Here is a 14,823-nt window from a genome sequence, read left to right as displayed (position 1 = left end):
ATCATTGAAATAATTATAAAAGGGGGAAAGATTACTTTTTTTTGCAGTTGTCTGTACAATGAAGAACACATTAGTCAGCAGAAGACATACGGTTGTATTTAGTCGAAAAGGCCACCGGTGGGTTACCTCTTAGCCAGGGATATACCCAGGGAAGACTAGAATTAGCCCATGATATTACCATGAGATGTTTTTATCGCCAAGATTAAGGGGTTAAGGCGCCTTGCATACATGCAGACCCATTTAGCAGCACTGGCCAATCAGGGGACAGGTAGCTACTGAGATGTCAGGCGCTTGAAGGATAAGGTGTTCATTCAGAAGGTCTCAACACTTCCCTGGACAAAGGATCTATACCGAAACCCAGAGAAACAGGGAGGTAAGCCGTGTTTGCAGTACTGATGGTAGTTAGTGTATGTTGGACTGATGGACAGTGTTGGGACATCCAATATTGTCCACAAAGAAATGCAGTTTTATAAAAGTGTAAGGGGTAATTAGTCCTTGGAATGGGTGAAAGGACAAAACATCAAAGGAGGACAATTCTTTAATTTTGTTTGCTGGATGTGGTTGCTGAAATTGTAAATGATCCTGGAGTTAATGGTTTCAGAGAATTATCTGCAGATTTTTTGTGACTTGCATGGGCATTTTATGTACTGAGTAGTAATGATTATACCTCTACAGTGCATCTTCCATCTGTCTCCAACATTCAACCAGGCCTGTAAACCCGAGTTCGTCATCGTTACGACGGTATTTTCTTTTCTTTTTCAAATGAATTTCTTCTTTCTACGGAGAGTGAAAGTGTTGGTTTAAGAGCGTCGACCAGAGGATTGGGGTCAGCGGGATAGCCACTGCTTTTAGGATCATCAGCAGGTTTTGTCTTAACCGGATTTGGCTGGAGGAGCTGAATCAACTGTGTCCCAGGATTACAGGGATGACATTGGAGGAGAGTTTAGAGTCCAGAGGCCAGAGCAATGACAGCTTCATCAGACCCTGCCCATCAACCGAGTACCTCGGGGTTCCAGTAGTGCAACAAAACCCAAGCTGGTCTCTCCGTCTGCCCCTCTGCTTTCTTGATATCTGGACTCTTAATCCTTACTTCATTTGACAGTCAGCAGGGGGTACGTTTTGGTCCCTTTTCGGCTGAGTGGATTGTTGTAACCTTTTACTTTTTTTAAAATTTATTTTTGTCTCTGCTGTTGAGGAATGGCTATCAGCTGTTCATTGTGGCCAGATGTTTGCCCAGGGGTTTGCTATTGTTTGGGAGGAAATAGGGAGAACAAATTCAACATCATCCTCCAAATTGTTATCTTAAGCCTAGAGTAGCTGCCGAGTGCCTGTTGCTAGGTAACAGTTTCAAGCTGGCAAGGACAAGTCTTGAGCCGTCTAGAAAGTGTCGGGCGGTTGTGATTCCCTGCGACTTTGTCTGGGCCTCACAGATTGGATTTAAGACACACACAATGTGATCTTCAGTTGTATTTAGATGAACGAACCATGTCCATAAATTGACAATGAAGACAAAACACCTGTCTTTTAACCTGTGGCCAAAATCTTACTTGTCATTTGGTGCAATCAGCATTCTAACTGCAATGTAAAAACGTACAAGTGATTTTCGTTGGATACCAGAATGAAATGAACAGGATTTTGTATTTATGTCGAGCCTCTCATGTCTTGTCTCCTCCAGATCAGCAAGAGTCTAGGCGGCGGAGCGAAGCACACCATTAGCAGAGGAAAATGAGTGAACTGGATCAGCTACGCCAGGAGGCTGAGCAGCTCAAGAACCAGATCAGAGTAAGTCCTTCACTGTCCTGACTGGGTTTTGGTTAAAAATCCAGATAGGCATTTTGTCAATTAAGTTTTTGTGCTCCAGAGAATGATATTTAAAGCTGGGTGGGGCCAGGGTTGAAGAATCTTTTAATTGATGAGCCTCTGATGCTTATCAATTAATGTTGATGATATATAGCTATGTATAAGCACAAATGCAGCCATTTTTTTAGTGTTGTGTGTTGAATAAAAAATGTTTTTTATACTTCAAAAACACTGGTCTTTCAGTGTTTCTGAGATGGAAAAGCTTTTACAGCTGTCATAGCCCCATGACAGTATGTTAATAATATGACGTCTGAAATGATCACATTTAGCAAGACCCTTGCCTACAATGTATAAATCACAAACTTAAGTAAATCAGCCACCAAAGCCAGCAGTGCTATGACAATATTCCATCATGAGGCACTTTACGACATTTCACAGATGATTGCTATGACATTAAGCTAAAGCTGTCTGCTAAAGGCTTCCCGTTGGCATCATAGCAGTAAGGGGCAACCAAGTGTGAAGTCACATTAGTTGTTATGATGTAAAGATTGCAGAGTTTAGTCACCCTTTTTTGTTTTTAATTGTTTGGTCTGTTTGGTCCAAGGGCTTTAATTGTTAATATTAAAATGGCCGCCATTATTGCCACGCCACAGTTGAGCTGACATCACACATACAGTGTCATCCTTAAATATAATGCAAAATATGATGCAAGTTAGATTTATCATTATATAAATTACGATATACATATACAAACTTAACCTTTTCAGCACAGTTTGTGATACTTTGCTATAAATACAGATAGATTGGTAATAAATGTATTTAGATTTCCTACCTACATCTAATTGATCCACTCATTCATTGAGGGCTGAAATAGATTTGACTGGGTTGTGTGTGTTTCAGGATGCCAGGAAAGCGTGTGCGGATGCTACCCTGTCTCAGGTAAGAAATGTGTCCATGCCATCATCCTCACTCACTATTATTTGTAATCATAAACTGCAATAGAATGTATATTGTAGAGTATACTATCAGCTTCTGTGTTTGGCTGTGGGTAGACACTGAGCACATTATTCTTTTTAATCAAATTTGTGCCTTCAAATGTTGAACAGAGTGATTTTTAAAATGTATTTATATTTCTCTCTCATCTTAATTCTGTTTAGATCACAGCTAACATCGACCCCGTTGGCCGAATTCAGATGCGCACTAGACGGACACTGAGGGGTCATCTGGCTAAAATCTATGCCATGCACTGGGGCACTGACTCGAGGTAATCTCATTCAACTTCATTCTGTACATTAACTAAATATTTCATCCCATTAGCCCAGCCACCCCTCCTCCTTCTCCTCCACCCCTCCCCCTCTTTGCCTAAATGCAGGAAATGGATATAAAAGTCTACTTGACAGTCTTTGTGCCGGTTACTCCTCCCGAGGGTCCTCGTAAAACCATCACATTCCACACAATAGGGTTTTTTTCTACATATCAGTCCAAAGCGACATACATATTAACATATATTCACTGTTCTAACAGCTCAGCAGTAGGGTATCTGTGCACAATAGCTAATGCACGTTTTGTTGAATGCATATCGGCCATGCATCACTCCGCCTGCTGTGTTGTGTGTCCGTGCGCACGCTGTGTTTGTGTGCATTGGGGGTTGGGTATGTGGGTAGGGAAAATACTCAAAATGGAGTCAGCCTTTTGTTGGAGCTGTGTTGAAGCTAGATAGCCCAGGCAGATGAAGCAACACTCCTCACTCGACATAAAGCCTTTTTTTTTTTTCTTCCCCCCCTAGAGCCATACACACCTCTCACCTCAGCAACCAACAAGTTAATCACTGTGGCGCTGGCGTGCGTCAGTCCCACAGAGACAAGCATGGCAAACTGCTATGTCACCTCACCATCCTCCCCTGTTCAAAACGCCCAAGTAAAAAAAAAAAAGAAGGTCCGCTGCTGTGTTTACCCACCGTCAGCTCCTTCCTGTTTGTTTGTTTCATCTGTTAATGTTTCACTTCCCGGAGGAGTCAGGGTATTTTTTAGACTACCTGCTGAGATTTAGCCACCCAGAAAGAAGGTCACATGAAAATGTTTTGACCCAGAGTCTAGGCTAAGTCTGCTATTTTTAGCCTCACGGAGACTCTGCTTCAATTCAGACTCCGGTGGGTTTCCAACAGCTTCAAGAAGAAGCCCATCAATTAGTTCCACTTCCCCTTAGTAGCCAATGATATGTGGAGTTAATGTTGAGGGTGTAATACTGTATGAACCACACAAATATTTCCTATAAAACTTTCAATGCCCTGTAAGACACAAAACTTTGTCATTGTAGTTTTAGAATTAAACTTAAACTAACAAAAATCTAGTAAAAATACGGCCAAATGTAAGCAAAGTAAAACAGAAACTTTAAGCTGGGTTTGCCCCCGTTATTATGGCAACTATACATCACATTGTTACCGCTGATCATTTTGTTGGTATGACAACCCGACTGCAGACAACTTTGATGTCAGCACCTTTTACAAATGAGACAAGAGACAGGTTTGCATTGAGCGATTCAGCCCCGATCTATAGAGGGAGGGGCTAGTTTGTTTCAATGCTGGTGAGAAATGTGGCATCTCCTTCAAACATGGTTTTCACATAGGAAATGGATCACTTTTACAAAAATCTTTATACAGTAGTATATTGTATTGACGTCAAAAAAAGGGAGTTTGAGCAAAGATCTAGATATGGTTCGATCCTCCTGAAATCAGTGAGTCATAACTCATGTCCCACATGAAAAGATTTCTTCATAACCACAGCTGACCTAAGAGCTGTGTTTGGTTTCTGATACAAGATTCACGCAAATCTTTAAAAAGTTTTATATAAGATTTTCAGAATGCAAGGTCATAAAATGTCTTAAAAAGTCTTATTTTTAATTATGGTGGATGTTCAATTTTGAGGTGACGCCTTGTTACATCATAAATATCCGCCCACAGATTTCACATATTTAACTATGGTTTGGTCCTCAGTCGTGACTCAGTCCAGCTCTTTCTTTTCTTTTTCTGGTAATGTTTCGATTGGCTCTCCACAGACAACCTGCTCTCACAGAGGTAACAGGATTAAAGAAGTACAGTAACAGTACAGATGTTTGTCAGCTAAAGACAGTTAGCAGGGAGGTTCCTCTCTTATTTCTTATAGTTGCTGGAATCTGGAAGATAATGTTTTTAGTGCAGAGCCGCGACGGCCAACATGAAGGAGAGAAGCAGATTTTCAATTTGGTGACCTGGAGTTTATAAATTTAATGGACTGTTAAAGTGGATGAAAGGTTGATACACTGTACAGATACAGAGCTTCTGAGCCAGTGTGTCTTAATGAGGAGAACGAACTGTAACCTGCTCTCATTGTTTTACACGGTGTCATCAAAATAAACAACTTCAAGCCAATTTTAATTAAAATAAAAATTTTTAATTAAAACACAAACAATTTTATCTGACGTAAAGCATAACAGCAGGACACAGTTTATCGCATTTGATTACCTGATGTGATTTTACATGTGATTTTTATATGGAGATACAAAAATGTCCCCGTTAATATTGTCAAATTGGTTTCAAACACAAAGCTCAGCCCTAATGTGCGTTTGTTTTTCTGTGGAAATTATATTAATTATTCTCCTTCGAAGTCTTAAAAAAAGTCTACAATACATTTCATACATAGACATTTTCGCTCGTAATCTTAAGTTATAAACCAGGTTTTTTAAAATGATTGGAGGGTAAACGGTAAATACGAGCAATTAATACAATGAACACGATGTGATCTGTTCGTCTTTCAATACACTGGGTGCCTGTAACCAAACCTTGTTCCTGTCAGAGCTAAAAGTGAGCACCCCAAAGCATTGCATCATCATCATCATCATCTCCTAACTGACACACACTCACACTCACTCTCTTGCTCATATTGCACCGGAAGTAAATGCAGCGTCTGATCTGCTTTCTGGCATCATCCCGGGCTTGTTTGAGTTGAATGTGTTAATTTTGAGGCTGAGAAGCTGATTCTTCATTTTCTGTCAGCCTCAACACACATCATTCCGTCTCTGGCTTTATCTCCCTGGAGTGTGCCCATATGAGCGCGTTCCTGCCAGCCTGGTAGTTAAGATTTATATGCTCTCAGTAGGCTTTGGTGTGTTCACTCCTTTTCCTGTTCCTATGTGCATTGGGAGCGTCACTGTGGTTACTCTTGTCGGGTTCACCCAGATAGCAGAGCACAGCCACAGAGGCACCTGAGAGCTGTCTCTAGTGTGAAAAAACAGGGTCTATTAGAGCAACTGTAACTGAGACTTCAAGCTTTAGAGGCAATATTAAAAAATATTTAAAGTGAATAAACAGCCTTGAAAATACCTAATATGATGAGAGGTAAACAGAAATAATTTGGTATGTCTGAGCTCTCTGGATCAGTCCTTTTTAGGATGAGTTCTGTCTATTCTGATGAAGACAGTGATGTTGATATACCAGCAGCTTTAAAACACATTAATCTTGTATATAGATACTGTTTTAAAAGCTTTGAAATTCATTACCTATTATGATTTGACTGCTTAAACTCCACACAACATGCTGCGTGGTTATGAGTCCATTTTTTAATGTACTTTTGCCGCTTTTGCATTTTTCTGATTGGGTGAAGGTTGAAGTTGAGTCTGCACATCACCACGTTCAGCTTCCATGATATATCTTCAACAAGCCCCCTGCTGCTCCACCCATATATAAAGACAGCAAACTGATCACCTGACCTCCGTCACCTGCTATCTGTTGTCATATTACTGTATTGTTGCACATTACTGCAAGACAAATGGTTATAGTTCTGCACAGCACGCTATTTGGTCTGTGTAATAAAGTACAAATGAGCATTAACCAGACACCAGCTACATGTACACAGGTCATTTTAAATTTATTTTGTCCTCTTTTTTTTTTCATCAGGCTTTTGGTCAGCGCCTCCCAGGACGGCAAACTCATTATTTGGGACAGCTACACCACAAACAAGGTAATGGAAAACACATATATTCAAACTGAGCAAATTGCAAGGGGTTATAATACTTCTGATTATACTGTTGGGAGAAAAAGGTGTCGGGCGTATGAATCTGTATGTATGTAGTGATATGTTCAGGTAGAGACATTTTTCATGTGAAGATAATGAATTTGCAAACAGTCACTAGTCGTTCTCTGCTTTTTTGGGGGGGGGATTTTACATTTCAATATCAAACTATATGGATCCAGCATTAGAGAGGAGTAAAAGCAATTGTCAGCCTGTAAATCAGGTCAAATAAAGAGGTGAGAGAACACAGCCAAGTATATATAATTTAGTTGGTCAACTTGTCTAATTTAAGTGTGTTTAAACCATGTTTGGCTTATGAGGTTAATATACCGGTTACTATATTGTCTAAAGTCGACCTAACCACACTTATGTCAGGCTGTCAGTGTCTTCACATCAGTAGTTTGCCTTGATTGATGCCAGAATACTAAGTCACCACTGGCATGAGGAGATGTGTATGGTCGACTTTTTATCACAAACTTTTACCTGTTCATCAACCCTTGACTCAGCATTAATTATCACGCCCAAAATTCTGGCAGCTGGCTCGGTGTAGACCGACTAAGTGCCGACTTCATTATAAAACAATTCAAGTGTCTGAGGTGCCAAGTAATGCTATTTATAGCAGGTATTGTGCCCTTGAAAGGTTAAGTTAATATTGCGGACAGACTTTGTCACACGCCCTCTCCTCTCTCTCTTTCGCTCTCTCTCTCTCTCTCCCTCCCATCTGTCACTGCATACTATCTAATATGAAATCTTCCTCCTCTCTTCCAGGTCCACGCCATCCCGTTGCGCTCCTCCTGGGTGATGACGTGCGCCTATGCCCCCTCTGGGAACTACGTCGCCTGCGGAGGCCTGGACAACATCTGCTCCATCTACAACCTGAAGACCCGCGAGGGAAACGTGCGTGTCAGCCGTGAGCTGGCTGGACACACAGGTAGGCTGGACACATCCAATAGTTTTCACCCACTTGCTGTTGCTTTTGAAAACCACACTCTCAAATGTTGTTAAATTTATGCTTCAATGCTGACTTTATTTATTTGTGGAAATGACAATAAATAGACACAGGAAAGTTCATAAGGATGCATTTAGTATGAAGCAAAAATAATCTCACTCTAGTTGTGGCTAACCGCAAAATGTTTGCTGGCATAGTCAAGTTTCAGGTATTACAAGCAAGAGAAGAGGGCTGTCATGTAACAACAAAACAAGCTCAGGAATACGGAATTCTCTGGAACGCTCTCTCATTTTCATTCCTTCACATATTTCCAAATGATTAAATGTTTAACAGAACCCTACATACAACTGTAAAGGGACTCAAAATCAACATTTTGGATTCAAGTGAATTCATGTGAAATCATCTCTAAGATCTGCACGTTACCTTGTCAGATAGCAGTGTAAAGGAACAGGGAAATGTAAAATACACAGTATTCCAGTATGCCCGCAGAAGGATACCTGAATAACAAGAGAGGTGAAAAAATGTTTTCATTCATTTTTCACGTTGTCATGACAGGGGTCTCATTTGTTGCAGTTTTGGGGATGGTTTAACACTCTTTAAGTTTCAGTTAGTCACTTCCCTTTGTGTGGAGAAGAGATCACAGCCATCACTGTTACTTTGGAAAACTAAGTGAATTTAAGAAGTATTTGGGTAGTGAAGATGGGACACTCATACTGATGAGTGAATTTGAAGTTTGAAGTCCTCCTACAGACAACCAGTCAGATGTAAGCCACTGTACACACCGTCACTGGCTCTGTTTTTGTTAAAGATGTATGTAAACTGGTGGAAGCCAAATGATTTTCCCACCCGAGCGTAGCCAGTCACATGACGTGTCTGTCTCTATTTTTAAAAAAAAAAGTAGAGCTGGTCGAGCTACATCCAAAGCCCAGACACATAAGAGTGTCGAGCTCATAGGCAAGGAGCATTCATCTGATCAGTGTCACATGATGCAGGAAGTGTGTCAGCATTTTAGTTCTAGTTCCCTCGCTATAGGGAGGGGTACGCACACTCTACCAGCTAGTAAAAGATGAATTATGGGAGCAAGTCATGAACCAGGAGATGCCCTCAAGCTTCTTTTTTTTCTCTAACTGGTAGTGAATTAGTCAATTCATCTCCTCCATGTAGCCACATCCAGCACACACACACACACACACAGCGCTGTGTTACGATTGGTAATAAAATTTCACCCTCTGTGCAGACAGTCAGGAAATGAAACCTCTTCTTTTGCTTCTTCTTCTTCTTCTTCTTCTTAACGCTTAAGAAAAGAAAGTCCTGTGTAAATTAGTTATTCAATCAGTGTGTTTGATTCTTGTCAGGTTACCTCTCCTGCTGTCGCTTCCTGGATGACAACCAGATTGTCACCAGCTCTGGAGACACCAGCTGGTGAGTTCTGATACTGCACCCAATGCACTCAAATACACCACCACCACAAAGTACAGCTCCAAAAATGACTATAGAGTTGGATTAACAACTCTCAAATATGATTAGATAAAACTATTTTACTTTATAAACATCAAATATATTAGTTATAAGATTATAAAGTCAATCTTCTTTAGGTTTCTCTCCCTGTCAATGAGCCATATCAGCTTCTCTATCTGACGCTGTCTACTATAATTAGGGAGTAGGGTTGGAACTCTTTGGTAGAGTCTCTTAGTAACAGAAATGATTCAGAATCAGTTCTTGATTGAAAACTGATCCTTGACTCAGAATCATAGAAAAGGGGGCGCTGGTTTCAGGCTCTTCCTCCAGTTCACTGTGTGGTATCAAATCTTTCACTCAAATCCTCATTCAAAGCAGAGGAAAGTGTATGAAAGATGGCAGCTTTTTTTCCCCCAAAAAGTTGACTGCATTAATATGTGATTGTCATCTGTGTGTATGAAAATAATGAGATGAATGTGTAATCTACTGTTCAGCATCACAGACTCAATATTATTTGAAAAATAAAAATTGCTCCACGTGTTCTTGAGTGAGTAGGAAAAGAGGAAAGGCGAGCGCTCTGCTGTGGTGTTGTTAGCGTTTTCTCTCTGCTGCAACGCTACCACTGAAACTCATCGTTATCCACAAGCACAGAGCTTTTAAAATACACCAACCATGGAGTTATTTTACTTCACCCGAGCAGGGTTGACTAAAAGTTCAGCACTACGTTTGTCTCTGTGTGATGACGCATGAAGTTTGAACAAAATACCACACTTGTCATGTCGCAAAGTTAATTATTAATTCATTAAATCCAAATGGCTCGTCTCCTTGGTCACCAATCAACCTCCTTCTTGAATGAGACAGTGTTGTAAAATGTTTCTGTCAAATGTAATCCTGACACCTTTGCTTTTGCTTTTTTTTCCCGCAGCGCTCTGTGGGACATCGAAACCGGTCAGCAGACAACTACATTCGCCGGCCACACCGGTGATGTCATGAGTCTCTCTCTGGCACCCGACACCAGGCTGTTTGTGTCCGGAGCCTGCGATGCCTCGGCCAAGCTCTGGGACATCAGAGAAGGAATGTGCCGACAGACTTTCACCGGCCACGAGTCGGACATCAACGCCATTTGCGTAAGGCGACAGACACAAACACACACACACACACACACACTCTCTCCTTCCTACACGTTACATATACAAATCATATCAGGCTATCATGTCTCAAATCTGTCAAGTAATAATTTTAAGCAAATTGCAAAGCATCACAAAGACACAGCTGTTTCTCTTTTCAAAACTGTTAATACTGTTTCTACCAAACTGATACTTTAAGTCCTTTTAATGCATTTGAATGGAAGTTTTACAACTTCCTGCTGCAGCATTATGGTCATAGTGGTGCATACTAGATCATTGTTACTGATATAGAAGTCCATAGACTTCTACTCTTACAGAGAGTAGTAAAGGGAATGTATAATAAAAGGGTGTGGCTAGTTACTTGTACACAATTTTAGGGCAATAACACATTTAATCAGAATGACTAAATAAATCATATAAACTAGAACACTTACAATTCTTCCGTTACCCTTCCCATTTCAGTTCTTCCCCAACGGCAACGCATTTGCCACGGGCTCAGACGATGCCACCTGCCGGCTGTTCGACCTGCGCGCGGACCAGGAGCTGATGGTTTACTCACACGACAACATCATCTGCGGCATCACCTCCGTGGCATTCTCCAAGAGCGGCCGCCTACTGCTGGCCGGCTACGACGACTTCAACTGCAACGTCTGGGACACTTTGAAGGCCGACCGTGCAGGTAAGAAGCCGCTCAGGAGAGACAAAAGAGTGGTGCCCCGTTGAGGTGTCGTGCTACAGAGTTTGAAAGCGTTCTTTGGAAATGACACACACACACACACACACACACACTGCATTCACCAGGCATTTTTTAGGTGAGGTAGAAGCTCCTCGGGCAAAACAATCTTTTAATAAAGCAGCATTCATGATGTATTTTCCACAACCACGTTTGTTGTTAAATTGTAATTATTCTGCCAGCTAAGCAGCCAAACACGTCATAAAGTCAGTATTTCCACGTCTGCTCTATTAGATCAGATCACCAGATAATGTCAGGGTTTATTTTCAGCCTCGCTTAAATTTAAAAAAAAAAAACCAAAGAGTCATCATCCAGGTTTCAGTCACCCTCTGTAAGTGCCAACACGGAGCCCATCGGCGCAGTTTAGCAGCAAACACGGGACAGCGGGCGAAGTAAGAATATGAGGAATGTAGAGCTCAGAATCTACAGCACGCGCTCAGCTTCTCCTCATGTTCACACCGCTGCGCACCTGGCCAGCTGCTACAGAAAGCGGGCGTGGCTGTAATTTTTCAGGCACAGGGAGTTGGATATATCAGGGGGAGTGTATACCTCAATCTGAAAGCAGCATTTCACTCCTTTCAGCATGATATACTGAAGGACTTATCTATATTTAGTCAGAATGTTGAAGGTTTATTGTCAATCTGACTGAAGCACATGGAGAGAACGTGCATATACTTAAAGGTAACAGCTGTTAAACACATGATTGCACTGACCATCACAGATTAATAGCTGTAGGAAAGAATCTCTGTGCTGCCTTATTGCAGGGTGTGGCATATTTTAAAGTAAACAGATCTTTAATGAATCCTTGTCAGTTATAATAATTGGTAATAAATACAATTATGGTTTTATTATTGAGGAAAGTCTTACCAACCTCCTTATTGTACAAAGTTATCAAACTGACATGTATGTTTTCTGCTCACTCCTCCTTCAGATCTCAAGTTTGATAGTCTCAGAGCCACTTGTATTTATAGTGATTACTAAAGTAACTAAAGTGTGTGTGTAAGTAAATGTATCAATGCTTACACATGTTGTTTTATATAGTGCATACATAGAGGTACGTAGCTCCTCCTGGACTTTGTCATGTGACCTTTGATTTTCAGTTTTACACACCTGTGTCTGGAAGGTTTAACAACTGCAATATCCTGCTAGAAACTACATCACACACACACAGTTCTACACAGTGTTAGTCAAGGAAAGGAAAGAAGAAACCGTCAAAAGCACAGAGTATCTTACAGAGTACAGATCAGTCATTTGTCAAGCAGAAATAAGTAGAAAAATGCCAAAGATTTTCTGGTTGCAGCTTCTCTTAAATGAGGATTTGCTGTTTTTCTGTTTTATATCATTACAAATCATTCAGCTGTTGGTCTGTCAAAACACGAAAGTTTAAGATAACAACTATCACTATTTTCATACATTTCATAGACTAAACAATTGGTGGAAAAAACAATCTGTGTTAATCATTAATGAAAATAGTCTTCAGCTGCAGCCTAACTCTGGCCTGGCTGCCTCACAAGTCGCAGCTTTATGGTTGTTGAAAAAGCTCACATGACATCTGGACGAGTGTTTGCTAGAAGGCAACTCTGAAACACAGTGGAAGAAAATTCAGTGGTGTGATCAGACAAAAATAAGCTCTTTTTTTTTTCTTTTTCTTTTTTTTTTTGGCCATCATACTAAACTCTATATTTGGCCCTAGTCAAACAAACGCACAATTCCAGCGCCGTGCTGTAGCGACGCTCCTCTGCAGCCGGACCTGCGAGGCTCTTGAGGGGAGAAAATAACATGAATGCAGCAAAAATCAGAAACACCCCGGAGGGAAAAAAACTGCTGCTGTCTGAAAGAGAGAGAGAGAGAGAGAGAGAGAGATGAGACTTTGTTGTATTGATTTTCCAGCACCTAAACATAAAGCCCTAACCTACACAGGAACAGCTTAAAAAAAAAAAAAAAAGCATGAGTGTCTGTCTGGAGTGGCCGAGTCAGTCCGAGTCCAGCCATCAAATCTGAAATATGTGGCAGAACCTGAAAATTCCTTTTAACACACACTCCACATGAAGCCTTGCAAATCTTAAACAGTTTGCAGATAAGGATGTGGGTATAAATGTAGCGTCCAGATGTGCAAACTTGACACACACCTGTAAACTAAAAAGCAAAGAAAGGTTTCTCTACTAAATACTGACTTGAAGGGCTCAAACACTTGTTCATGCAATCTATTATTGAGATTTGTTAAGCAGTGTTGGAACTCTACTTGCCTTTTCTTTTGGATATTGAGGAAAAAACAATGAATGCAGGAACAGGTTGTGCAGGACAATTTGCAAATGAAACTTAAGATGCAAATGTTCCTTTAAATTGATCAAAAATGCAAGATAAAGAAAGTGAATTTGTTTTCCCAGAAAATGACTTCTTCATTCATGGTTGCTGTTTTAGAAGTGTAATCCCACAAATGCTTAACATGAAGAAGAAGTAGAATAATAGTGCACTTTTCATGCAATGTGTGTGTTGTGTGGCCAAGTAGCCAAAGTAATATTTTGACTTATATACCTGCAGATAAAATTGGGCACATTAAAGGTTAGTTCAACATTTTATCAAGTCAGGGGGAAAAAAAGACTGACATGCTCTTCTGCTCATTGAAAGGGTTACTGGTCCCTGTAATAGTTCCTCTTGTCCATACTGGCCACAAAGAGATGCCCTCTAAAAAGCAATTTTCGATGGAAGTGAAGCAAAAATGACTTATTTAAGGAGCTAGTAGGGTTCAGCAGTCTCAGTTAAACAAATCAAGTAGGTGTCCTCCAAAGTTGGTCGGTTCGGTGTCCTTCCCCCTCAGCAAGAACTTCAAAATCCTTTTTTTTTTTCACCAAGCAAGGACTGTGGATGTTGTCGTTCCTCACTGTTTTTAACAAGCTATGTAGGCAGGGAGCAGCTTCCTGTTTTTCTCACTATATATAATGTGTGTGTAGAAGAAGATCCATTGAATAAAAGGCGAATTAAAATCCATCTGGGAGAACAGTGAGCTTCACCTGCTCCAGCAGCGAAGAGCCCCCTGTGGAGGCATGAATACTTTACAGTTATTGACTGCATAGTGGGATAGGGATCAGAGGAGGCCTACATCTGAGCAGGCGCACACACACACACACACACACACACACACCAACACCACTTATTTGATGCATTGGTGGGTTTAATATTGGTTTTCAACATATTGGGTCAGCATTCGCATTTAAGTATATTCTAAAAGCTAAAAACGACCCAAATACGTCAGGCGGTGGTGCTCAGAGCCTCAGATGTACCTAAACCAGATTCCCATAGAGATGTCATTCACTTAGAAATCGTGAACTCACTGTTACGTTGTTTTTCTGATATCCAGTTAATGCTTATGTTGATATCCAGGCCTGTGGTATCCATGAGACAGAGCAGGTGTGTTAGCAGCGTCTCAACCTTTTGCTGTCTCCGCAGGTGTCCTGGCCGGTCATGATAACCGGGTGAGCTGCTTGGGTGTGACTGACGACGGCATGGCAGTGGCAACAGGGTCCTGGGACAGCTTCCTCAAGATCTGGAACTAGAGTCTGAAGGTAAATGACGAGCAGAGGGCGTTCACTGATGTACTAGTGGATGATTTTGTAACATGAGCTAAATTGAGCCTCAGCTAGAGATGGAATTTATTGCTATCTGGGGGTCAGAAATGAAGGTGCAGTATGAGAAGCATGTATATATGATCCA

General features: G+C 41.0%; 1 protein-coding gene across 1 annotated transcript in view; it reads left to right on the top strand.

Annotated features, from left to right (window-relative positions):
* LOC133987355 (guanine nucleotide-binding protein G(I)/G(S)/G(T) subunit beta-1) overlaps positions 1–14,823 on the top strand; it is a 36,873-nt gene that overhangs the window by 19,726 nt on the left and 2,324 nt on the right. The window contains exons 2-10 of the mRNA XM_062426684.1: positions 1,676–1,782; positions 2,701–2,739; positions 2,958–3,064; positions 6,731–6,794; positions 7,614–7,776; positions 9,150–9,216; positions 10,178–10,379; positions 10,842–11,058; positions 14,560–14,675. Of these exons, the coding sequence (XP_062282668.1) occupies positions 1,726–1,782; positions 2,701–2,739; positions 2,958–3,064; positions 6,731–6,794; positions 7,614–7,776; positions 9,150–9,216; positions 10,178–10,379; positions 10,842–11,058; positions 14,560–14,666 (1,023 nt within the window). The 5' untranslated portion in view covers positions 1,676–1,725 and the 3' untranslated portion in view covers positions 14,667–14,675. The remainder of the gene's footprint in view (positions 1–1,675; positions 1,783–2,700; positions 2,740–2,957; positions 3,065–6,730; positions 6,795–7,613; positions 7,777–9,149; positions 9,217–10,177; positions 10,380–10,841; positions 11,059–14,559; positions 14,676–14,823) is intronic.

The sequence above is a fragment of the Scomber scombrus genome, chromosome 10 (assembly GCF_963691925.1).
Source record: "Scomber scombrus chromosome 10, fScoSco1.1, whole genome shotgun sequence".
Lineage (NCBI taxonomy): Eukaryota > Metazoa > Chordata > Actinopteri > Scombriformes > Scombridae > Scomber > Scomber scombrus.
The sequence above is the reverse complement of the archived record's forward strand: the minus strand, read 5'-3'. Positions and strand labels throughout refer to the sequence as shown.